This window comes from Vidua chalybeata, chromosome 5 (genome assembly GCF_026979565.1).
Source record: "Vidua chalybeata isolate OUT-0048 chromosome 5, bVidCha1 merged haplotype, whole genome shotgun sequence".
Taxonomy (NCBI): Eukaryota; Metazoa; Chordata; class Aves; order Passeriformes; family Viduidae; genus Vidua; species Vidua chalybeata.
In genome coordinates this window covers 50,024,121-50,050,213 of record NC_071534.1, presented here as the reverse complement: position 1 = coordinate 50,050,213, position 26,093 = coordinate 50,024,121, and the positions used below count along the sequence as shown (strand labels likewise).

The 26,093-nt window shown below is 39.5% G+C and overlaps 1 protein-coding gene across 3 annotated transcripts in view; it reads right to left on the bottom strand.

Annotated features, from left to right (window-relative positions):
* CPED1 (cadherin like and PC-esterase domain containing 1) overlaps window positions 1-26,093 on the bottom strand; it is a 147,940-nt gene that overhangs the window by 86,889 nt on the left and 34,958 nt on the right. For all 3 annotated transcript variants that reach the window (XM_053942355.1, XM_053942356.1, XM_053942357.1), the window contains exons 4-7: window positions 25,298-25,404; window positions 23,390-23,465; window positions 12,055-12,211; window positions 10,411-10,576 (exon numbers count right to left, since the gene is read on the bottom strand). In XM_053942355.1, coding sequence (XP_053798330.1) covers window positions 10,411-10,576; window positions 12,055-12,211; window positions 23,390-23,465; window positions 25,298-25,404 — 506 coding nt within the window. The remainder of the gene's footprint in view (window positions 1-10,410; window positions 10,577-12,054; window positions 12,212-23,389; window positions 23,466-25,297; window positions 25,405-26,093) is intronic.

Genomic DNA, 26,093 nt, shown 5'->3' with positions numbered 1-26,093 from the left:
GTTGCTGGCCTCTAGCACGTGCTGGTGCCTGAGGCTGTTCCTTCCCAGGTGCAGGACTGTGCACTTCCCCGTGTTGAACTGCATTACATCCTTTTCAGCCCTTATCTCCAGTCTGCTGAGGTCCTTCCAGGTGGCAGGATGATCCTCTGATGCATTAGCCACTCCTCCCAGTTTTCTGTCATCAGCAAACTTGCTGAGTATGCACTGTGCCAAATCATCCAGACATTTAACAAAGCTGTTGAACAGGAATAGAACCAGTAAGGATCTCTGCATACAACGCTAGTTCCTGGTGATGTGCTATGATGTGCTCACACCAGAACTTACAGCATACTTCTCTACACCCTAGTCCACAGAATTTTCTAGACAGTTTTGGAGTCTCCCCTTGTGAGCATAAATACTTTCAATCACACTGGTCTGCACTGGCACAGATGAATGGCTTTCTGTTTCTTCAGGTAGCATATTGCAGTTAAATGTAATAAGCACTTTTCAATTTCCTTTTCAACAAATACTGTAACATTGCTTGCAGCCAGCCATGCGATATACTTGAATATGCAGCTAACATTGATCCTCCTTTGCTTTTTGCTCTCTTCAGTTTCACTAACTCCATCCATTTGTGCTGGTAGATAACTTAAGGGTAGGAATTTGGACTGTTTGCCTTCCTGCTCTTATCACCTCTGTTTTTATTTCAAAAAGTGCTTGTCTTTCCAAGTTTTACTGACTAAAAGAATGGTGACCCATGCACAGATCTGTGCTGAAGGCATATAATGCCTGTGACTTTATTTCATCTTTTTAGTAAAGCTACTTGCAATGCCAGTAGGAAAAAATGACAACAATATATATGGCTGAAGTTATAAAATTAAACTTTTGACTGCAGGAAATGGTGAAGCAAAAGTTGCATGTATAGCCTCTACTCTGTTCTCTGTATATTTGCATGATGCTGAAATCTTGAATTAAATCACACTGTATTTCTATACTTTAGAATGTTTTCCATATGTACTGCAGTTCCATGAGCCTATGGGGTAAAGGAGCCCCAGATGCATTATTTAGAGATTATGCAGCTCCTCACATCACAGTCTATTTCATCTCCAAAGCAGGCTGAGAAGGAGTCCTTGTTTCCCAAAGTCTAAGACCACCAAAGCTGTGTTTCTCCTATAGAGTGGTAGAAAGATTAAGAACAAGAAGCTCCACATTTTTCAGAGCAGTTCTGATTCAGATTCATCTCCAAGTGAAATTGTTCCACTTCAGTTCCTTGTTCAGGACAAAACCAGATAATGAACCTGTTCATGTGAAATGAATTAAAAAATTAAAATGAAGGCCCATCTCACCAAGGTGGATCTTCAGCTGAATTTTGCAATTATTTCCAGCACCTCTGCCAGATTCTGCACACAACTTACATTCCTGCTGCTCTGGCTTACACTTTTTCTCTAACTTCTTAAATCTCCACTGGGTATTGAAGGACGAAGTGAGATGTGCTATTGTGCTGCACAGGGAACAAAAGGAGTTGAACTTTTATAAGGAGAGATGGGGATTACTGGAAGGAAGAGCAAGAGCACTATTAGCTCATCTCCTCTCTCACCATCAATCAATTTCCAAGTAAACACAAAACAAGTAAACACAAAGGATACATAATGGATACATTTCCAGTAACAAATGATGAAAACAGGCTGGCTTGCCCTACTGGTTCTCAGAGCATGCTGTCGGTTATTAATAGTCAACTGTTGCCATCAGAACAGGCATTAAAATAAAACTGGCATCTCCAAGAAACTGCATTTTAGTTACAGCTCTCCTTAGCCAGCCTAGAAAAGAAACATTGCTCAACAGGTTCTCATTAGAGGATATCAGATTTTAGACCAATGTTTATTCTAAGCCAATGGCTGAAAATAAATATTTAGTCAGGCTGGTTCAGGACCAATAGAAATGAGATGAATACTTCAGGTTAAATTCCAATTAATAAAAAAAAATCCTATTTAAACAAATTCAGATTAGGTTTGACTCCAACAGATTCCACAGGATTTACAGCAACAGATAGGAAAAATTTAGAGTATATGGAATAAAGGTGATAATATGTGAAAATCTGCAGCAACCTCAGGTTCTTCTGAGTGAATGAAAGTATATAAATATCTCTGTTCAACTGCAAAATACTAAAGAGTTGAAGGCTTTTTCAAGTGACCACCACTGGTGCTGATCCTCTCACTTTCAAAGGAAACAGACTGCCTGTCCAGCAAAATGCACCATTATTGTGTGATTAACAAAAGCATGGAACAATTTAGAGAGGACAGAGTAGGAAATACTGCTGGCAGTTACAGGAACCTGTTCTAGGAGAAAGCTGACCTCTGGCTGGCCAATTTTTAAGCAGAGGAATAGGGTTTAAATTTTAGTAGGCTGTAAGACTAAATGCAGACATGCACATTTATTTTATACAATGACACCATTATATACAGAACTGCAAGATTTCTCAGAAGCTTGAAGGTGTTCATCCAAATGCTGGACTCATACAGTTGGAAGTATGTTCCAAATATTTATGTAATGCCTTACAGAAGTGTGCAAATGCAGTCAAGTTGCATGCATCAAGTACAAATTTTCTGTAAAGGCAGAATGAACTAGAAATACTCTTCAGATTAATTTAAACTCATTGACCTCTCACTGCCCAATAACTTCTTGCTTTAGGAAAAGCCACTGCGGAAAAAAAAGGTCAACTCAATATTAATTTTATGATGCTTTTTCTTTTACCTATTTTGACATCTAGATTTTAAAATCTGCAGTCATTAAAATTAGCCTTATAATCTCAATGACATAGATCACTCTGGCTCCTCAAAAATACACTGAATCATCAGGTAAAGGTCTGACACATTGAAAAAATGCAATTTAATTTACTAAGGAATTCTGATTTGCAGACTTCATGCATAGAGCCATGGAGCCTGAAGAGTGGAAACCTGTGGCACTCACTGGGCTGAATGTTATGATGACTGTAGTAATTCCCTCAAGAAGATTTTCCTTGGGCAATTTTTCTGCAAATTAATTTCTCAGGAGAGCTGCTGGGGCAGCCTGGGGCAGTTACCTGAATGGTCAGCTGAGGATTGCCCTGAGAAAGAGTATAAAACCAAACTGTAGTGATCTTTCTGAGCTTGCCTTCTAGCTCAGTCCTAAACAATCTTGCCTCCTGATGAAACAAACAAGAAAGTTTTTCCTTAACTAACATTGGGAATGGCCATAAATGCAAACTTAGAATACCTTCCTTTATTGACTGCACTGATTAGCTCTCTGCTGATTGTAACAGGTGTTCAGAGACACAGCTCACGTGAAGAAAATTCACTCAGGTGCCAATATTGTAGAGGAATCCCACACTACAAGACTACACAGCTTATGTCTATGTACAAGCTAAATGTCTAGGTTCCCTTTACACCTCACTGCAGAAGACAGATGCTTGAAGAGCATAATTTATGCCATACTAAAGTAGATGTCTCAAAACAATGACATTAATTGCAATCTAAAATTGCTTGGTTCCCCTGGGGAATCTAAGCGAGACACTGAAGACAGACAGGAGATCTGTCACTGCAGTGCTCACACAGCCTACCCATGGACACCACCACCTGTGTGCCTGGAATATGCAGAACTGTCTGCAATGATATTTGACCCAACCTACCATGATACAAAGGAATGTGACCATCAGCAAGGTTAAACAGTAACCAGGAAATTACAAAGTGACTTTTGAAACAAAGAAGTAGTCAGTTTGGGAAATAACAGAAAAGGAGAAGGGGAAAGAAAGTGAAGGAGTGGAGAAAGCAGTAGTGGAGAAAGCAGCCACCAAAACCTGGTCAGGCACTGCCACAAATCAGCCTGCTGGCACCACAGCTTCTGCCTAGACTTCAGGGAATGCTGGGATGTAAGGATGGGCACAGGTCCTACGTGGGTACATGTGAAATGGGCACCCACAGAGCAGGGGCCCCCACTTCTCCAAGCAGAGGTGCACGAAAGAAGGGAAGCTGCATCCCAGGAGAGCAGGACTATGTCTAACCTGTGTTGCCTGTGAGATAGAGGCTGGATAAACATGGGTGAATGAGCAGATGCCACCAGAGTTTCAGAGAGTATTTACAGAAGGATGTTTAGAAATGTGCAATGTTCAATTAAGTGTTTTAAGTGCCTGGTATCATGATTTATCTCTTCTGTTATTGAAATTGATAGAAGGTATGTTATAATTACTGGCTGCCAGTTGATTGTATATCATCAGTTAGGCACTTCTGGGTTTGGTTAAACAATGTGAACTCCTACAGTTTTTCCTGTAAGAGTAACTCCCCTTTGGAGGCATAGATGAGCTCTGAACCTACCTCAGAGGCAAGGAGGTAGAAGAAAAGAGACCACTACTGAGTAATTCAATGCAATTTTGAGGTTTACATTTTGGGATTTAGAACATCCTACTTTACAGTATTCATACGAATCGATTTTGAAAGACCTTACTGTTCCTAGTAGTAGCCGTCAAAATGACATGGCAGATAAAGTTATCAGGATAAGACTCTAAAAACTTTCAACATAGGCTTTATTGTCTCAGTTCACTTTTGTACATTCATTCTTTTTGCTGGATCTATCTTTGGTGAAATTTCTTCACCAGGTCCAAATACTTTTGGGTGTAAGTGGTTGTTCATAGGTATAAAAATACTGGCTTATACACAAACAAGAATCTCCTTGATTATATGTATGGAAGTATCTAGATATCTAACATGCCTGCAAGAATAAAAACCAATTCCACACAGAAGGCCAGGAAGAAGCAATGAAGCTATTTCATATATTTTCTGCTAGCACAGGTGGACCTTTCTACTGACCAGAGAATATAAAAATAGTCAAAGGCCATGTAATGGGAGAAAAATGTACCCATGAATCAGGTACCAATGATTCCAAAATAAAACACAGAGAAAATAGTTCAGTAATTTAGCATAAGTTTATTGCATTAGCTTCAGGCAGATCTGTTTATTCCAGTCCTGATTTATTGTTAGGAAGTGCCCTTTCTCTGCAGCTCTAACATGGCACTTGATGAAAGGGAAAATCACATTAGTGTCCAACTATTTTTTACAGTAGATTTCCCAGTTCTGTATATATTTTTAATTACATATGATTTTTTAAAATATTATATTAAATTGCCCAGAAAAAAAAATATTCACAAAAAAACCCAACATCTTGCCCCTTAACACTTTTATAACTTAATTACATCGAGAAGAAAAGGCCATCTGAGAAAGGTTTCTTTTCTCTAAAGCTCCTTTCTCCTAAGACTAAGTCCAAAAGCAAAAAGCCACTCACCAGCTTCAGCAACCATGAAACTGGGCTTTTTGACTGAGTCTGAACTAAAAATGGTTTCCCGATTCAGCTCTGACTTCTTATTGGGAAAGTAAAGGTGATTTACCAGTATTTCCCAGGTTGCTGTGAGAACCAAAAGTGTATCATCTTGACTAAGGGAAGCTGGAATTCAAAAAAAAGGAAGAATGAGAAGAATCAGGGTAGTAGGAGGCAGGTCTAGGAAAGCTGGAAGCCACAGAAGGGCATGCTTACATAGCTGACTGAACAGCCAAAGCAAGAGGATATGTGAACTAGAAAAACACCAGAGAGCTAAGGGCCAGGATAATAGTGGAAAAACTTATGACATATCCACATGTTGTAGAGGACAATCAGTCTCAAGCTCTCATTAGCTAAATACGAATGTTCAGAATGAGAAAAGCAGAAAAGAACTCCAGAAAGAATTTTATTTGTGCACTGTATGACAGGTTGACACAGATGAAGAAGACAAAGAAGGAAGGATTTCTTATCTTTCTTTTACGACAATAATTAAGGATATGAAATCAAGTCATATTTGACTTTACTTAAGTTTTAAAGCAAACAAATACTCTTTCCCAAGCAACATGTAAATAATCTGTACAGTATCATTGCTCAAAGACATTGCTAAGACCAAAAGTATTCATGAATTTAAAAATCTAGTAGAGAACTGCATGGATAAAAGTCCACTGGAGCTTATTAAACATCAAGACATATATTCCACTTCCAGTTTTGTGTTTCTAACCCTGCAGGTTACCAGAAATAGATATAGTCTGCCTAGGGACACTACCACTTTTTGTTTGTCCTGTTAGAGTTTCATGATGCTCTCTTGACTGCCACAAATGCAGGGTCAGACTAAGCATGTCTTGGATCTCCCCAGTCCAGTCTAACTTCCATTCTTATATCAGTGAAAAGAGAAATTATAGATATCATGAGGAAAGAAAACAGAGATGTCATTCCATTATGTCCAGTCTCCCAGAAAGAAGAGCATTATAGCATTCTAACAGCACCTAATGAATGAATTTAATTTTAGTCCCAAGTAAACATGCAACCTAATTGATTAAGAATTGATGGTAATTTTTCTTCCGTGTTTGCTCCTGTAAGTGACAAGGTAGTGATATTAAATTAAAAAAAAAAAAAAACCACACAACCAAAAAACCCCCAAACAAATGTAAAATAAAGGAAAAAAATCACAAGCCTTTCTGCGGTTTGCAAGCATTTTTCTTTTTATCTGTATGTATGTTTGCATTCCATCTCACTTTAAATACGTGTGGGTGATACTTCAAGTAGTACCAAAGTTGGGCACTTGAGGGCAATACTGTAACTTAATTTACACCATGCTTGGCTCTAAGCTAGACTGCCACGTCATATTAAGAGATGGATTTCCAGTAAAGGTGAGGGTCCAGTTTTATTTGCATGTATGCTAAGTAGAAAAAAAAATTCTTTACTCAAGTTTCCAAATGCTTAATACACAAAGAGAGTTTCAGTTATAGTGATTCATACCACAGCAAGCTTAACAGCAAACTTCTTTAATAAATTATATTTACTGCATTTCACAACTGGAAAATTACTTAAGAACAGAGTTTCCTCTGAGCACATCAAATGTTGTGCAGGAACACCAGTCAAGGAACTCAAGTCCAGGAGGCACCTGTCTATTTTGGATGAGCAAAAGGATGATGAGCCATAGCAGGGGCCACGGGAAGTTGCTGATAGCACAGAAGAGCCTCCCCTGATGATGTAGGATGTGGTACTTCTGTCTACAAAAGTGCATCACTTCATAAAGCACTGGGATCAGGTGGGGAAAGGTTAATGGCAGGGCAAAGGAAGAACTTCACAGTGTGTTAAGCCTTGAAATAATTAATCATAAATTACTGGTTTGCACACTGGCTTCTACAAAAGAAATAATTTTTAGGGGTCAGCATTCTTCTCAATGCACATACATAACGTCAATTAACACAAAAAGAATTTTTGCATACATTGACAGAGACACTTCCTTTAATTGATACAATATGCAAAACACAAAGCTTCTATTTTATTAATAATTTTTCAACACACAGATAGTCTAAATAAGCAGTTTCCAACTCTCCTCAAAGAAATTGGGCTATTACACAAGCCTTATATCTAAACATCTGTGTGGCAGAAAGCCATTCTCTCCCCTGCATCTCTTGCATCTTCCCATGCTGGGCCCAAATTTAGAGTCCCACTTTTGTTACCTCTTGACTGCACACAAAAACCTCATGCCAGCTCATGATTTATCTTCTTTTGCTTTCTGAAATGAAATACTAAAATATGTATAATCCAGAGAAAACCTGGCAGCTGGTGAGCAAAACACATTTGAACTCTTCCTGAACTGCCATTTGACCAATGCTTATTCAAGAAATCATTCTGAAGTCTTGCTACTATCACTATAAAAAGCAAATATGCATTGCAAAAATAATTTACAATAGTTTACAAACAAAAAGGCAGTGGGGATTGCAGTATTCTTTCATGAAACTCCTGTTTTTTCTTTACTCAGCTTCTCTCAGTCATTGATATCATATAGCTACCTCATCTCCAGGGTATTTTTTATATCTCTCTTTCATATATCCCACATTCTAGTAACTCCTAGCAACCATAAGGCATTGTTGTACATGGGAGATCAAATTTTAAACATACTTAACATACTGAGTTTGTGATAGCAAAACTAAGCTAACCACAAATGTGGATTCATTTCTCATTAAAAATGTTTCTCATTAAAAATTATACTGGTACAAGAAAAAAATTTCTTGACCAGAGATCTATACACACTGAGGCGGTCTCTAAATTACGGTACAACATTACTGAAAGCAGATAATCAAAGTTATTCTCATCTCTGCATAAAATAAAAAACAAACCCAAAACAAAACAAAACAAAACTCAGCCTGTTGTGGAAAAAACACTGGCAATTTTTTCCAGACCAAAGTCTCCCCTCTAGCCATGTTGAGTACCCAGTGGGTATTCTGTCAATCAGCGGAAAAACAGGTCTTGGAGATTCTGTCTGTATAGACTCTTGACAGGTTGAAGCTTCAAAATGTGACAATTTTCATCCTATACAATAGAGCTGGCAGAAACTTGAACCTTAGGAGCTTTCAGGACCAGACTCCTTGGCTGGTACAAGCATGCATTCCTCCACTGGCTACTTTGGGAGAGATGACTCTCCTGGCATTGTATGTTGCACTAGCAAGTGATGAAGGGCTCAATGACGTTTTTGAGAAACTTGACAAAATCTCTTAGGAAATTATATTAATGGCTGAATTTGCCTCTTCCCAAGTGTTTTCTGGTGGGTGACTTGCCTGTTTGCTTTGCATCAAGCACAGACTCTCTATATGATTTTTCCAGCAATGCTTTCTAGCCACTCTATGAATTCCCAGTGTCTCCCTTCTGGAAGCTCCCTGGCCCCTTCCATGTGCTTTACAGGGCACATTGTGCTGAGAGGCAGCCTTACATACCCCATTTTCCATAATTTTGTTAATTTACATTTCAGTATCTACATCACTACGAATGTGCTTTCTTTCACAAATGGTGCCTATCTTTTGTGTATTTTTCACAATTTTGATGAGTATGTCTGAAGCTATGGGAAGGCATAACGCTACAATAGCAGTAAACAGATTGGAACCACTGTAGATGCACTGCTACTTCTATCTATCTTTTTTATTGCTTCTTCAGCTGCCAAAGTACCCTGTAAATGGTGGCTGGAACCCTGTTCAGCAGACTTCCCTCAGTGGGAATTGTTTTCCGGAGCCATATAACAATTACTAATGATTACTAGCCTTTAAAGTAGTCTCTACTTCAGATGCAACAGTGATGCTGCTGTATATTCTGCTATTTTAATGAAAATAAACCAAAACTGAATACTGGGGTTTGGAAGTGAGTGACCATTACTCTTCATAAATGTAAATGGAGGAAAATACATGGCAAAGAAATGTATCTCCATGGGCTTCCATAGCTTAAGGTGGGCGGGGGGGGGGGGGGAGGAGGAGGAGAGAAGTAGATTCAGCTCACCTAATTTTAGCAATCCAGAATTTGGCATGTTTTCTAAGAATGTCATAGCCCATAGAAGGAAGCAAACACTTTCACCAGGAAACTCATTCCAAAACTGGTGTCTAAATTAAGTGGGATGATTCGTTCTCTAGAGGTGTGTGTTTCTCTGATGACTAGAATTAGATTATGAGCTTAAACTAGGCACTTCACTTGGCAAGAGCTAAAATTGTAGAACGTACAAAATGGCTGATATCATCAACAGTCCTGACAGTGATACCACAGTGATATCAGACTGATCCAAAGCCACGACCTGCTCCTACCCCAAGAAGGCTACATGGGCAAAGCACACCCATCCTTTAACAGCTGCTGCAGGAGCTGATCTATGTGACCTCAAGAAATGACTGCCACATTAATTCTTCAAAAGGGAAGAAGCAGCAGCACAACTGTAGCTTCTTCACAAGGATCTGATGTGTTACAAGCATAGTCCCCTGCTAGAAGAAGAAAGGAATGGGAAGGAATATTCACTGAGCAAGCAAGATTTGGAGTGAGAGGGGTATTTCCATGCACTTGGAGATGTCCAGAATTAATCTAAGGCACATAGGAAACATCCTTCATAAAATTGGGACCATGGGGGAACCACCCTATCCATGGTATACTTGCATACTTCCTTCCCCTTATTTAGAAGTGCTCTGACCCTCTTCTAGTCTGTTTTACTGCACCTAAAAAGAAATCTAAACAAACTGTATTAAATATTTACTTTCCCTTTTCACAACACTGTCAATATCCCAGCAAAAGTTGCTACCGCATGGCAGCACCCACACTGCTGTGCTTTAGAGAAAACTCTGACCTCGCAACTGCTGTCAAATGTGACCAATAAAAATGGGCTTGGACACCTGCAAGTCCCAGGCCCCCATTGCACAGGGCAATGCTTTCCTGCTTCATGAAGCAAACCCCTCTTGTTCTGAGAAATGAAAACTGTACATTAGAAGAATATTCCCTGTAGGCTGTGGGCTGCTAATAAAGAAGGAGTAAACGAGAAGAAAGATATTCTCTAGTTTTCTGTCTATGTACTTTGCCTGAAAGATGGGAAACTGAGGAAATTAAGTGTTTTACCTTTATGGTAAAATGCTTCTTCTTGGGTGGATGCCAGACAGTGGTGGTTGAATGAATGAATGCCCGCAGAGGTGTTAAGGATGTCACAAGCACATATGCTTTGATGATTACAGAAAAGTCTTGAGATTTAAGGACATCTTTGTGGTCTGATGTTGATACTTGATTCCTGGAAAGTAATAAAAATATGTAGCATTAATACAGTTCTTTTGCAAATGGACTATAAGAAAGTAGTGAAATAGTGATATTAGTGGAGATAGGAAATTAGCCCTTTTTCCCCCAACAGCAAGCAACACAGTAGGTTAAATCAAGTTGGCTGGAACAAAGTTTTACATCAAGGAACTTTACTGATTTCAGCATTTCTAACTCTTAGTTTCCAAACACAGAAAGCAACTATATTTGGAGGGAGTGATATTTGAGAGAACATATGGGTAACTGCATTGTGGGAATAATTAAGTGTTACAAATCTAGGATATTGAGAGTGAATGATTAAATCCAGATTAAATTAAACATTAAAGAAATCCAAGCATGTTAAATAACAGAAATGCATAGTCAAGGTACCCTAATGCTGATTTGCAGTAAAATCAGAAGAACATCCCCACCCAACCCTATGGAAAGACTGCACTATTGTTAGCATTTATTTCTGTAATAAAGGGACAGAAACATGTGGTGCTGCATACTTCCCCTAATGAAAACCATATGCAATCATTCCAAATATTATGAAAGACTAGGATACCTAGAAATAACCTATAACAAATCAGTTAAACCTAAGAATTTTGCAAGCAACTTTGTTTAAGAAGTGATGCAGCTTTCTAAAAACTGGCCTACAGCTTCCATAGTACACACAAAGAGAGTCAGCCATAGAAAAAGAACAGAAAAAAATCAAACCCAAGAAAAAACCTGTTATTTAAAAGCTCATTACTTGGGGAAATCTGAGCTATACTTGTGCATATTCACAATGGCATTATTAATCTGTCAGTTAAAATTTCTGAGTATCAATTTACCTCATAGAAAATTCAATGGGAAGATGACTATAGAAATTATGGGTCCCTAAGACTGATTACTGGCGAAAGACATGGGGTTCTTCTTCCATTTCTGTGTAATTTTTGGCAATACGTGGCCTTTCCAGACCTCAATTTTGCTATCTGTTAAGTAAGTCTAATAACATCTATCTTAAAGAGAAATTCTTCTCCCCTCTGCAGAATAACAGGTCCTCAGAACATAAAATTTGTGAAATAGTGGGATGTAGGAAACAGCACTTGATAACAGACAAATTATCAAGTACTTCTTGGTTCTTCACCTTAAGGGGGGGATCTCTGTGCAAAGGATTACATATGTGTGTCTGTGGTAGGGGCAAAGCAGGGATAGGAGCAGGAAACAGCTCAGCCACCATGAGACGTAAATGTTCAGGGGTGTCTCTGGGTCTGTATTTATTTCTCAAGGTGTTTCAATGCCTCAGACTTGATGTTTATATCCAAAACATGTGCAAACTTGCCTAATACAGAAACAAACATTCTGCAAGTATAGGATGCAATACATCCAAGTGCTCCATCTGCTGTGGTCTCCTCTTTTGCTGCCTCCTTGACTCCCAAATAACTGTGTGCTGAAGCACTGGCAGTTTCTGAGGGTGGGTCATCATTAACTTACAGCTTTGTGCTCATGCTCTGCTTCCACCAGTGCTGCAGATGGGAGGCACGTGCCTGCTCAGTGATTGTGCTGCCCTGGGACACATTTCCTGTGGTGCTGGCCCTTGACAGTCCAGGCTGGCCAGAACAGTCTGGGGTCACAAGTGGGAGCTGCAGGTCTGAAAAAGTACCAAGGGGATGAGAAAGGAAGTCAGCAGAGCATTGAAAGCAGGGGTGGACTCCTGCTGCTAAGGATTAATTCTATAAAACACAATAAAGAGGAGCTACTAACATCAGACGAAAATGTAAAATAACAAATTCTGAGACAATAAACATTTTTAGATCTGCTGGCAGAGTTTCACCGCGACCAAGCACCCTCTTCCAGTTGCAAGCTGCAGGCTGAAAGGCTTAGCTGCCCTCCCACTTCTGAGATGAGTGCAACAATTCTACATACAAAAAGCATCCCCTTTTTCCTTCTTAAAAAAAAAAAAATAAATCCTGCTTTCCAAATATAGAATATTTATTTCCTCGTGGAGCACTAATTGCAATTAATGGGGATAAGCAATTTCTTTGAATAAGGACCAAGAGACTTTGCTACTGTAATAACATAGCTCAATAAATAAGCTCCTATCCTTGTTTCTATGCTAAGGCTACACTAAGGCTACAATTTGCAGGTACTGAAACCTATGGGAGTCTTAGTTCTGCCATCAAACACAGTGGGAACAGGAATGATGTGCCACAGTTCTCAAGCTTATTGAGGCATGTGACTATTAATAGTAATCAAAATATTGTGATGTGAGATCAGTCAAGGGGTGGCATGTATTTTCTGCTTTTACTGTGCTTGATAAAAAGGCACAAAGCCCTTATGTTGTGTCATTATTTCATGTAGGGTAGTATTCATTAATTCTAACAGACCTCACATTTCAAGTTCTTAAGTAATGGTCAGGAAAAATCAAGCTGCTCAAATTATTCCCAAACCTTACCACTTTTCTTTTTAATGACATACTGCATTGTGCTATGGTATGAATTTATTTGTAGAGCTTCTTTTCTAAAGCTTGCACTCTCAACCTTGGTACATGAAATGAAAAATAAAACTGAAGTTGTATTCCTGGTGATGAGCTGTAGACAGACATTTAAAGAAAAAACTATTCATCTATTTATTTTCCCAGAGAGCCTATTAAAATGACATTGTGAATGTCTGTATTTATTGGCTGTTCATCAGATCAGCTCGGCTCAACCTTCCAGTCTCAACTGGGATCTAGAATTAATCTGGTCCTCTGCCTTACATGCACCATTTAGCAGGATTAAAGGCTCTAATAATCAAAACCAGGCAGTTATTTAATAGAGCATGTCATGCGCATATTATATTCACACTGACATTCTTTCTGTTGTGTTATGCATTATAACTGATTGGAACTTTGCAAGTTACTACCTGGTTTTTGATGGCACAGCAACAAAAGCAGACTGCTCTGCCTACTTGACTGTGTAGTGACAACAGGAGGAAGACAGTAAACTCCCATTAAGTAATTTATTTAGCAGACTTGTTTTTGAATATGCATAGAAACCAGATCTGCAAAATCAAGTTGTATTTTTTCCATATCTGACTTGATGTAAAGACACAAGGGCATTTTACTATGGCAATTTCTACCCTGTAGATAACAATGGCATTTCATCATGACAATTAGCAATTGTCCCATGTAACTACTCCTATGCATCACTTTAGCTCTTTAAAAGAAAGTAAACATTTTACTGAAAATAAGAACATGGCAGAGAAGGGCTGTACAGATCATTACTCAAGAGAAAGCAATGTGTCTTTTCCTTTTAAAAACATGTTTCTGATTGTGTTGCTAAAGCAACAAATAATAACTCACAATACAGAATTTGAAAATAATGAGATGAGGTTTGTGTACCTGTTTTTATCCCTCTTCAATGAGAGTTTTAGCTGTTTCAGGGAAAGAAAAAAGATTATTTTGGCATTAATTCATTTCTTACAACACAGTGGACCATTTCCTGGAGTTGGATATACCAAAATAAAACAAGTGGGTAGGGATAGATGAAAAACACAACTGTTCTTGAATTCTCAAACTACTGGGTAGAAGATCCTTAGTATTGCCCTAAATCATTGCAAAATGCCTCAACTTAAAAAAAAAAAAAACAAAAACAAAATCCCAACCACCCCCCAAAATCCCCAACAAACAAACAAAACCAGAAACCAAAATAAAAACAAAACCAAAACAATAAAACCACAAACAAACAAAAAAAATCACCTGCCATGTCTTAAGGAAGAGAAGAGTAAACAAATTTCAGAATGCTGATAATCAGCATTGAAAACTGAAAAAGGGCAATGCTCATAAATTATGCCTCTTCTATAGAGCATCCTGTTTGTATGGTGCCTTCCAGCCCTTTATAGGTTTTGTGTCGGCATCCCCCTGGGAGACAGCCTATCACAAGGGGGCTCTAAGAAGAAGTGAGACTGTCACTAGGTGCTTACTCCGCTGAGATGACACAGAGCATGTACACCATCAGGCAGAGTCAAGAGGGAGTGACAGTCCCTCACTTTGGTAAATCTACTCCTAGTAATCAATGAACACAATTACCATAATAATAAAGAGACATCAGCAGTGTTGAACTGAGCACACTCAGCTGCATCAGTTCTCATGGTAACTCTTCACCTGCTCCTGCACTCAAAAGCAGTAACAGTGTTTATTAGAGCTGTGTATTTGTTAATCAACTTTATCATCAATGAAAATTAGCCTGCAGTGCCTTTACTGTTTGCAGTAATTGCCATGTTTTTCCATCTTGAAATCACTCTACAAGCTGTTGTTAATTAAGCAGCCTTCTTGAAGTACATAAACAACATCAACATTTTATAGTAGAAGAGGTGAAGCAGGCTCAGTGGTTCATGTGTCAGGCAGCTTGGGAAACCAAGTTAGAAAGAGTCCCAGCATCCTAATACAATGTCCAGACTACATCCCCTCTTTTAAAAATCCAAATATTATTTGTAATTTCTAAAACATAATTTTTGTAGCATTGGCTAAAGAAAAAAAAAAAAGATAATATTTATTTTTACAGTGGCTATGCAGTAATGGAAATGTTACACAAAGCATTGTTTTTCCTGAGGGGTAGCTGCAGGCTTTGCCACAAGTACTTTTTGCTGCTGCCATTTTTGATGCTCCAGTGTAAAGCAAAGGACCTGTGGCTGGACCTATGACCTGCTTTCACTTTGAAAAAACCACAATTTAATGTCCTTTAAATTCTGGCTTGAAGACGGTTTCTGATGCTGACATCTCTGGAATGGTACCATTGAAAATACCAACAACAACACCACTTTACCTCTTCTTAGGGTGTTCACTGGGAGGCCATGCTGATGACTGAGGAGGCCACTACATGTGGAGGCCAGCTGCATGGCATATGCAGAGATGAGGTATAAAATCCACCAAAGCAAGTCAACACCTCTAGATCAAAAAAATGTAGCACCTCTTTGTCACATGAACTGGTGGCAGATACTGTTCTGTCAACTGCAATCTCTCAAAGTACAACAGCCAAACAGAGCATTGGCAGTGACAACTGATACCTAATGCAGCAGCCTTACTGACATGTAATGAGGCCTTTCAAGTTTTTTACACAGCTACGACTTCTTGCTCCTTCTCCCTCCATCTCTGGCTCACAAGTTATTTACTTGTCTTTGGTTCAGAGTTCTGAAGTGTAACAAGAGATTCAACACATACACAATAAAGAATAGCTGATTTAGGAATTACAACATGTGGCTGAGCAAAATGTTTACCAATAGCTAGAAGTACGTTTGGACAAAGAATTCCTGGAGCAAAGCCAGCCTGCAGCCACCTGACTGGTGGTAAATGGAATGCTTAGATTAACAGGAACATCTGATGATCTGCAAAGGCAAGGAATTCAGCAGGAGAATACCCTACTGGCTGAACTAAGTAAGGATTGATTGAAAGAAGAGGAAACAGAAGATGAATGAGAGTGTGTCCTCTTCTTTATCTTTCCTTCTATGGTATCCTTTGATGTTACAAGGAAGGTTATGATACCGGTTTTTTAGTTAATTTCTTACTTTGTACAAGATCAAATAGACTACATTTTACATACTTCAAACATGGAGCAAGGAACAATTAAGACTACTGTCTGTGAGAAAAAGGTCATTTTGTTCCTCAAGTGCCCATCAACTGTCAGCTCTGTTACAAACATTTCAAGAGCAATTGAGTCACCTTGGGAGCTCCTGGTTGTCCAATAAAGCTAGAGATGGAATGAAATGTAACTGAAGTGCTGTGCTTTGTTCTGAGCCCAGCACATTGTTGATTTCTTCCATAAAATGAAATCATAAACTCAGCACATTTGTGCTTGCAAGGTATTCATCTGATTGCTTTTCTTTTTAGCAGGAAAAGCATTGCTTCAGAACTTTAAAGTACACTGATGCTGAAACTGTTACAGCAGCCTTTCCATCTGCATAGAAGCCTTTTAGACGTCTTCCTAGATTTTCATAGTGGTAGTCTGTTTCTAGCAGATTCAATTCTCTGACATGAAAAAAAAAAAAAGAGAATGGCACCTCATGTCATTTGTCAGCAGTTTTTACAGTACAATATTCAGGAACTACTGATAACAGCTCCTCTCTGTCAGCCTTGCAAGTTTGCGCTCTAACAGTGTTGCATCCTGGGGTTTGGGTTTAGATTAGGGGTTCTAATCTATGTTAGTTAGCCGAGTCCTGTGTATCCCCGTGCACCCCTCGTGTTTCCCCCCTGGGGTGGCTGGCTCCAGGCTGCCTGCTATTGGAAGCCTCCCCCCGCACTCCTGTGACCACTCCCCTGTCCCATCCCGGGAGTTCGGTGCCTGTCACCCTGATCCCGCATCCCCATTAGCGCAGGGACCCGGGAACCGCCCCAGCCCCGTCTCGGTTGGTTGCTGTTGCAGGCGTCACCGCCACGGCAGCCGCCCCTATTGGACGGGAGGCCGTGGATCCTCTCACCCTGCCCCTCCATAAAATCCTACCCTGCCGGCACCCAGGCGCCATTTTCTCCCATGCGAGTGTCGGGAGCGGTCGCGTCTTTCCATCGAACCGCGCCACGTGACCAATAAACCGTTCCAGCCCAGCACGGAGTAAATGGACAAATTCCTCACCTCTTTGCCGGGTCCCTAGCACACGGTAACAGAGGCTGGCCAGCCCACGCACCCAGGACACGGAGCCATGTCCAGGAACCCACGGCAAAAACCCCGGCAGCACGTGGAAGCTACGCCACAGCCGGGCTCCCAAGAGCTGCGTCCGGCCGGGGAGAACACAGCAAATGCCGCATGACAGGGCACCTCAGCAAGATAGAAGAACTCCATATTGCATTCTGTTCTGGGATCATCCATTTTCCTTATTGGTGTGGGCTGCTGGAGCACAAGCAGCTTATCTGTGATACAGACCTGGCAACTTGTATTGCTACAACCTGGTTCTCTTCTAGAATTTACAGCTGGGAAATTTTCCAGCCTCTGTAGGTTGGAAAGGTGTGTTTAACAGTTGAAAAGTTTGCTCCATTTAGGAGATGCCTAAAAAGCTTTCACTGATTCTTAGGCAGATTTCTGAGTTCTCCAGGACAAGGAATTTTGATCAAAATAAAGCCTAGTAACCTTTGGCTCAATCAGGTACACCAACCTGCTCTAAGCTGCACAATTGTGAAAGCAATGAGCATTGAAAAGGATTTTTTTTTTCCATTTTTCAGTGTTGATTTTGGAGGATGGATGATTTCAGTTGAACTACTGCCACTACGTGCCTTGAAACTTGTCACAGAAAGCAGATCTATTCCATTCAATCGCCTCCTGTTACCCATTTGATTTTTGGATTAAAAGACTGAAACAAAGACTAGTAATTTACTATGGATCACACATTATGCCCTGAGGTTGCTAAAGGAAGAGAGAGAACCTTTAGCACTCCGTTTTATGACCTATGCATTTAGAAAAGTGTGGCTGTGAAACTCAAAGTAGATGATGAATTTTGAAGGAAACTAGAAACACTAGGGGCAATCCTGGCCCACAGTGAAGTCCTGGAAAAAATTGCATTGAGTTCACTGGAATATGATTTCTTGCTTGAAACTTAATATGTGATGGTCTTCATATGTATTATGAGCTTTATTTGTGATGTCAAAATGGATGCAAGTCCAATATCCTACCTCCTGCTGACTACTGATTCAGCTGCCCTTAAAAGCTTTTCACATTAAAAAATGCAGTGATCCCACCCTCTGTAATATACTTAATCTCAAAGCAACAGACTCTGTATATTTAGGATGGAAAAATGTCAAACTACGTGTCATTTCTGGCAGTTTAATCTATCCTAAATAGGTTTAGTATTAAAAACAAAACAATTTTATAGTAAAACAGATTTAAAGGTAAATTAATTCAAACTCTGGGTTGAAATGCACTGAAATTCATTGTGAAGTTTCAGAGTTAAAAAGATAAAATTATGACAGTGCTACATTTGTATGATGCTTTTTATTTTTTCTTTTAGAATCATCAGCAAATACAGCTTCAGTTTAGATTAGTCACTTACCACGCTTTTTGCCTCTCTGTTTGGGCAGGTGCATGAAAAACAGTATTTACAGTATTAAGTACAGTTTTTGTGTCTTCATTCCTAAAGCATCCTAAGAGTTAGAGGTGTGGGGTTTTTTCCAATATTTTTCAGAAGGGCTGCTTCTTCTTTGTGCACCCTTCATACTAGAAATTAATTACACAAATAAGCTATAAAACTTTGGAAAAAGCAACTCAGTGAAAATGCTGGCTGAATGTTGCATGATTAGAGTCACAATTCTGTACTAGTGACAGGGTAGAATATCGAAGAGTATAGGCCAAGTAATTAATTTAGCTGCTTTACTTCTTTTCAAACTACTAATACTTGCTGTTATGTTGCTGTTCTTATGTAGCTGAGATTTGACACTGCTGTAAAACCAATGAAATTCCTTCCCCACATAGTTTATAATCTAATTAACTGGAAAAAATCAGATGCTGGTTTTATTGCCCAATCTTAAAGCTCTTATTAACTTCAGTAGCGGAAAGGTAATAGGCACAAAACTGATCAAAACTAGTGTGCAAATATTTATAAGGGCCAAAAGAAATGCATCCCCCTATAGAAAAATCAAGTTCCTGTCTCAGAGATATTGAGTTGTTACAACAGAAAATAAATTTGATCTATATCTTCTGTCTTCCACAGGTGGCTCCACTGAGTCTTGCTTCCTACCCTTGGGTCATAACCTTTCATGTTGACTCCAGAGTAACTCAAGGACACTGAGGATAGGCAGCAGGAGAAGAAAGCACAGGATTAGCACCAGACCATAAACATATGACAGAGTGCGAGCACAGTCGCTATCTTGGCTCTCCCTCTGGTACAATTTCATTAGGCTCATGCCTATCCCAAGACTTTCTTTGTGATTAATGCTGCTGGCCAGACCAGCCGGAAATCATGGGAGCACACAAGGCTGGCAGACACTCATAAAGTCTCTGTACTAGTGACACTAATAAACAGAAACACAGAAGGAAGGCATACAACAAATGTAGTACTTAAAAAAAGGATCAGTGATTTGCACGGGTAGAGAAGACAGCTATGCATGGCACAGGCTGGGCACTGGAAGTGATGAAATGAGACAAATGCTTACATGGAAAGACAGACTAGTGTGGATTCCTTAGGGAACAGGAAAATTAGGGAGGCAATGCTATAAGAAGTTCCACTACTTTCCCAAACAAAGCCTGTAAAATATAGTATTTGTTGTGCATGCATCAGGATGCCTTTCCTGTGCCCTATACTGAATCTGGGCAATTCCGCTCACATTGGGGACTTTAGTCCTCTCCATCTCTTGGCTGGGAGTAGTTCCAGGAGGCAGCCAAGCCCAGTTCCAAAGCCACATACAGTGTGTTACCAGGTATGAACACCTGAAATCTCTTCGACAGTCATTCTCAAACCTCAGAGAGCTTCTAGGTCTGGGTCATTTGCAGGAAGATTTAATTTCCAGATCACTACAACTCATGCAACTTTTGCTGACCTGAGCAATAAATGCCGGGAGCCTTCCTTGGTTCTTCATTAGCTATATCAGAACCTTCTCAAGGCCCAAGTCCCATACAGTGAGCAGACATCAGGCACTTGAGTAAAAACTGAGCCAATTGCCCTGCGAAAGCAGAGGTTCAAACAATCCTCTCAGACTGCAGCAAGTAGTCTTCCATGTTGAATTCTAAGATCTGTTACTATTCTTATGCCTCATCACAAATCCATCGCCACAAATCCACATGCCCATCTTCCAGCAACACTGTCTTCAATTTATCCACACACAGCATGTATTTTTAACCTTTTTTCTACTCTACTCCCAGACTGATTTTCCTAACTTTTTTCTCTTCCCAGCTTCTTTCCTAAAAAGTAGTAATCACTGGTATGTTCATTATTTCCCTCTGTCCCATAGAGATAGAAGCAATATGAAATGTCAGACTGACAAGAACACTTTCCATTAAAGAGAAAGAGCAAAGAAACAAGCACTGGCCTGGTATTTTGTATAAATAATTTTCTTTTCTATACAAAAGAGGTATGAGAATGGGCATACTGTCTTAAATACAAAGCCTAGCAGTTTAAGAGTTGCAAAACAACAAATAAAATAATATCAAAAAAACCCAAACCATTTTACCACTGCTTATCAACATCAACACTGTCGTAGCCACAGTAAATTCAGTATACCATTTTCTCAGCCTTGCTTCCTGATGTTTCTTTCTCCAGCTTACTATGTCTTTAATTAGAGAACATAATTCTTTGTGTTTTTACTTTTACCGGAAATTGCTTGGCTCCTCGAAGACTGACTAAATGACAGTAATAACAAACCAACTGATCCTCTTTAACAGGAATTGCAGAGAAACCCGGTTGACTCAAACACATGAGAGTGAAAGTACATAACTGATTTGAAAGGAACAAACTGTTCTGTGAAGGAAATACTGATGATAACTGTTCTTTCTCTATTTACTATTCTCTTTGTGAATAATTTTTAAATTGAAAATTAAAAAAAATCCTGCTAATTGGCAACTCTGCTGTTGTTGGAAAGATCTGTTGAAGAATGCAAGCAAAAGAAAGTGGAAAGAGCTGGTTTTATCAGATCAATGGAAGGGGAAGTATCTGAAGTCTCACCTCTAGACTAGTCTGCTCTAACTTATGCCTTTTAGTCCACTGAACCTGAAATCAAATTATTTACCCTTCTGATTATAACTTCACCTTTTATGGATGAGACCCACTCATTCTAAACTACATGTTACATATCCAGTGATACTAAATGGGATTAATTCATGGTTTGAAACTGAGGTCTGGTCTGGTCAGAGATGACCCCACTGTGTACCACAGTCTAAATTCACATTCCTGTCAGTGTACATCAGTGTAGTCTACACAGTCAGTGTGAAGCAATTCACCTAACCCTGACGTATGCTGAAAATAAATGCTCTTTTGGGTTTGCTTACTCTAAATACCAAGTGTAAAATTCAGTATCCACAAATATACATCTATTGCCATCTAGGATACCACAGGATATCCCTCTGAACCTTTAACTGCTGGACCAAAAGAAAATGGTCCTGTGCCAAATCTGCCCATTTACTCCTGAGTCACTACTTCTTCCCTGCAGTGATGCAGAGAGGGGAATGGGAGCTGTGGTCAGTTCATCACACATTGCCTCTTCTGCTCCTTTCTCCTCAGTGGGAGGACTCCTCACAGTCCAGCATGGGGTCCCTTCCCCAGGAGACAGCCCTCCATGGACTTCTCCAAGGAGAGTGCTTCCCACAGGCTGCAGTTCTTCATGGACTGCTCCCGTGTGGGTCCCTCCCATGCAGTGTAGTCCTTCAGGAACAGACTGCTCCAGCCTGGGCTCCTCTCTCCACAGGTACTGCCAGGAGCCTTCCCACAGGGTCACAGCTTCCTTCAGGCACCCATCTCTCCTGGCACTGAGTGCTCCATGGGTTGCAGGCAGATCTCTGCTCCCCCATGTACCTCCACGGGCTACAGGGGCACAGCTGTCTCACCATGGGCTGCACCACGGGCTGCAGGCAAATGAATCTCTGCCTGCTCCGCTGCCTGGAGCACCTCCTCCCACTCCTTCTTCACTAATCTCTCCAGGTGCTGTTGTGCAATTGTTTTATTTCCCTTCTTAAAGATGCTATCCCAGAGGTGCTACCACCATTGTTAATGGGCTTGACCTTGGCCAGCACCAAATCCATCTTGAAGCTGGCTGGCATTGGCTCTGCTGGACTTAAGGGAAGCTTCTGGCAGCTTCTCATAAAAGCCACTCCTGTGACCCCCCGCCGACTACCAAAAACTTGTCAGGTAAACCCAGTACAGGAGAAAATACTGAACGGCTTAATAAAAGGGTCATATACAAGATGTCTTGTACCATGTTTATGGAGAGCAGTGGAAATGTACATATTTTAAAGAGAAAGCTCTGTGTGTAGTAAGTGCCTCTTGCGTTTGTGGTTTTGTGGTAGTAAAATAATAAAACCACTGCAATTGGCCTTTCTTCATGTAGCAGAGCAAACCAATGTTTTTTGAAGGCAATTTGTTACAACGTGAGCACGGCCTACTAATTTCTCTAGGCAGTTGAGAGACTAATTCAACATACATATTTTAAATACATATTTTAAATACATAAAAAGAAGTAGCATTTGTAGGTATCTCTCCACTGACTTAAATGGAAGACTTTCAGAAGATACATACTCCTAAATGGTTAAATGAGATGTAAAGAATCCTTTCCTTTTGTGTTAAATTTAGCATATATATAAAAAAGGGGGAAAGAGAAGGAGGTTTAAATAGACCTAGTACACTGCATAACAAGTTCTTTTCTAGTTTCTATTCAAAGATGGATTTTACCCATGGTAAATTAGAATTCTTTGGAAATTTGCCCATAACCTTTAAACTTTTCTGGTTGATGATCTTAATACACAATAAAGGCTTTTTATCAGTAAATTATGTCTGGATGGGAACCAAGCTCTGACTCCTACTCCTTCTCCATGCCACAACATTTTTGTAAAGCTGAACAAACATATTACACCAAACCCAGGGCACAGAAGTGTAAATACCAGTACACTATATTAACACAAGACAGTCCAAAAATAAGACACTTATAGCCAATTTATTTCTGCAATATGCAACAGCTGAAAAATGCAATGTCTTTACCTGGAAAGATACTGTATAATTGTAACCTGTGTTTAAAATGGATTATCAGTCTTTTATTTTTTCCCTCTATGCATTCATGACTAAAAATAAAATGTAATTGTAAGGTGACAGTCTCATTTCAAAAACTTCTTGTGACAACTATTAAAAGATCATCATCAAATAAGCATATTTGAAGAAATCAGATTACCTGAAAAGGCTTTAGTTATCTGGCATAATCCCTCTTTTCTGCAAAGAAAATGCTGGATTTCTGGAAGTAGGTTTACCTGTATGTAAAAAGAGAAGCTTTAGTGATTTAATTCAAAAAGTGTTCTTTTTTCTTCAACGGAAAATGCCTTCAATGGGTTTGTGTTTAATTTATCAGAGACACCTCATGCACAAAACTTCCATCAGTGTCAAGAGGAAATAATAACTTTGCCCTCCTTGCAATGTTGGAATAATGAAGTTAAGGTGTGCACTCTTCCTCCATGTTCATAACAATGCAAAATTTTAGGCCTATATCTCTCCCTCTGGCTGCTGAGTGCTGTCCCCTTTTCAGTCTCTGCAGCTTCTGTGCTCTGTCCAGTTACCAACCACTGTCTCTCCCTGCATGGAAATACCCTGTGTCTCTTGAATTGCTGTGCTTGGAATCTGTAGTAAGCTAATGCAGCTAAATCACAGGCAGGCTCTGCAGCAAAACACTGTCTTGCACTTTGGTATGGACATGCCAGCAGCAAGTAATATTAGTTCAACATTTAAAGTTTTCTGGAGGAATGGGCCATCTGGTTTAAGTCCCTGCTCTGCTGCAGACTTCCTGAGAGAACTTGGACAATTCCTTTAATCACGTTGTGTCTGAGTTATTCATGTGTGACACATCTGGACATTGCAGCATGCTGTCAGGATTATTATATTGCACAGCATTAGAGGCTCAGATATGGTAATATAGGCAGAATGAGAAAAAAGCAGTTTGCAGAAGCCTGGGGTGCTTTATTATCTGAGCATATTCAAAGCATGTATATTTCTAGCAAACTATAACTGCCATAAAAATTTCACTTTGCATACACTTTGATATGGCATCGTCTCCCAGGGAACCCCAGTGTACATGCTCAAAGCTCTGACTTCTGTGGACATCAATGGATTTTTTTATCACCAGAGGCACCTTTTAAAAGCAGCTCCATTTCCCTCAGACCCTCAAGCTGGAGTCAATAATTTAGAGTCTTGCCATCATTATTGTTTTAAGTATTTTTTACTTAAAATATGAGTCAAACTGTATCTGTAGCTTGGTCACATTTTATCAAAGATTTCGGTTTGTATCACTCACATATTTTTATCAACAGGTCAAGTGTTTACATAGGAATTACACCTCTAAGTAACCTAAACTGTGCCCACAATATGCTCAAGTGAGAAAAAAACCACAAAGCAATCCTGAAATACAAAGCTGTTAATACTGATGCTTTGGACCATGAGGAAAAAGGCTGCAGTGCCAGAACAAGAACTCCCTTGAAGGCCCTTGTCCAAATTACACATTATCGACTGTAGGAGCACTGTCACTGTTTGGAGAAGTGCCTAAATTATCTTTACAAAAAAGTAATTACATTAGGTGAAACTCAGTAGTGATATAAGATGTGAACCCTAAATTCATCCATCTCTATCATTCTGCAATATTTTCTAATTGTTTCTCACCATTTCTAAATTCTCTTTTCCAATAAGGAAAATAGCTTAAATAATTTCCCTTGTAGACACTTTTGAGGCCAGACATGCTGGTTGAGGGCAGCCAAGAATGCAAAAGTTCAAGCTAAAGAAGAGAAAAGGGAAACTTGACACTGAGTTGTAACAATTTTCAGTATTTACACTGAAATACTTATAACCAAACTAACCTACTATGTTCAAATGAGAAATTCCTTTTGATAACTGGGTGTGATACAAAGAAGAATGAAATGTTGGTACCTGACAAGTCTTTCTCAGTAAATAGAAAACATGAAAAAGCTTAATTTCTGCTAAACAATGCTGCTGCAGTATAAAATAAATATTTGATACTTGTCTTTTTATGAGTGAGGGCTGAAAATCTGAGCTAGCCTGTTCTTACATTCCCACAAAGGATAACACAATAATCTCATACCTTCTGGAAAAGCTCTAGATTATGCAAATCTTCTGTTTGAAAGCAGCCAGTGCCACCATTTTTTCTGGAAGATAAGCAGATGAAAAGATCCCAAGGGTTCATAGCACCTATCCAGAAAGAAAAGAAGCACTTTGAGAAAGAAAATATCAAGCGATTCTTATTTGCATAAAAAATACTTAGAGTGATATCCTGAAGAACAGCAAACTGTTGGAGAGCTAATTACATGAGCAGCTACAGGTGGCAGCAGGATAAAAGACATAATTGCTACTACAGTTCAAGCTTTGGAATTACATTTAGGTGTTTCACAGCGGGCATTCCTTGTAATATCTGCCTACTGATGTCCAAACCCTGCTGCTTGACCTGTTTAACATTCAGAAATTAAAAAGTCTGATAACATGATGCTGCTTTAAGTTGTTCCTTTTTTTTTTTTTTTTCTAAACTCCTCAACATGCATGCTTGTAACATGTATCCAGTACAGGCAATGTGATCTTCTGAGGTGTTTATTTAATGGCAAGTAAATTTTGCAGGAAGTATTACTGGTCATGCTATTGGAAACAGCAGGAATTTTGGTGTAGTGGATTCCTAAATATTAGACACCAGGCTGCCAGAGCTAGAACTGGTGTACGAGTGGAAATTAGATTGCTAGCTTCCAAGCTAATGTGATGCTTCCTTCCTGGGGCAAAGCTGATCTGAAGATACATATAGGCCTTTAACTTGCTCATATCTCAGCATGTGATATGGTGTAGAAATGCCACTGTTGCTTCAAAGAACTTTGGTCAGCTTCCTCACATGGTCA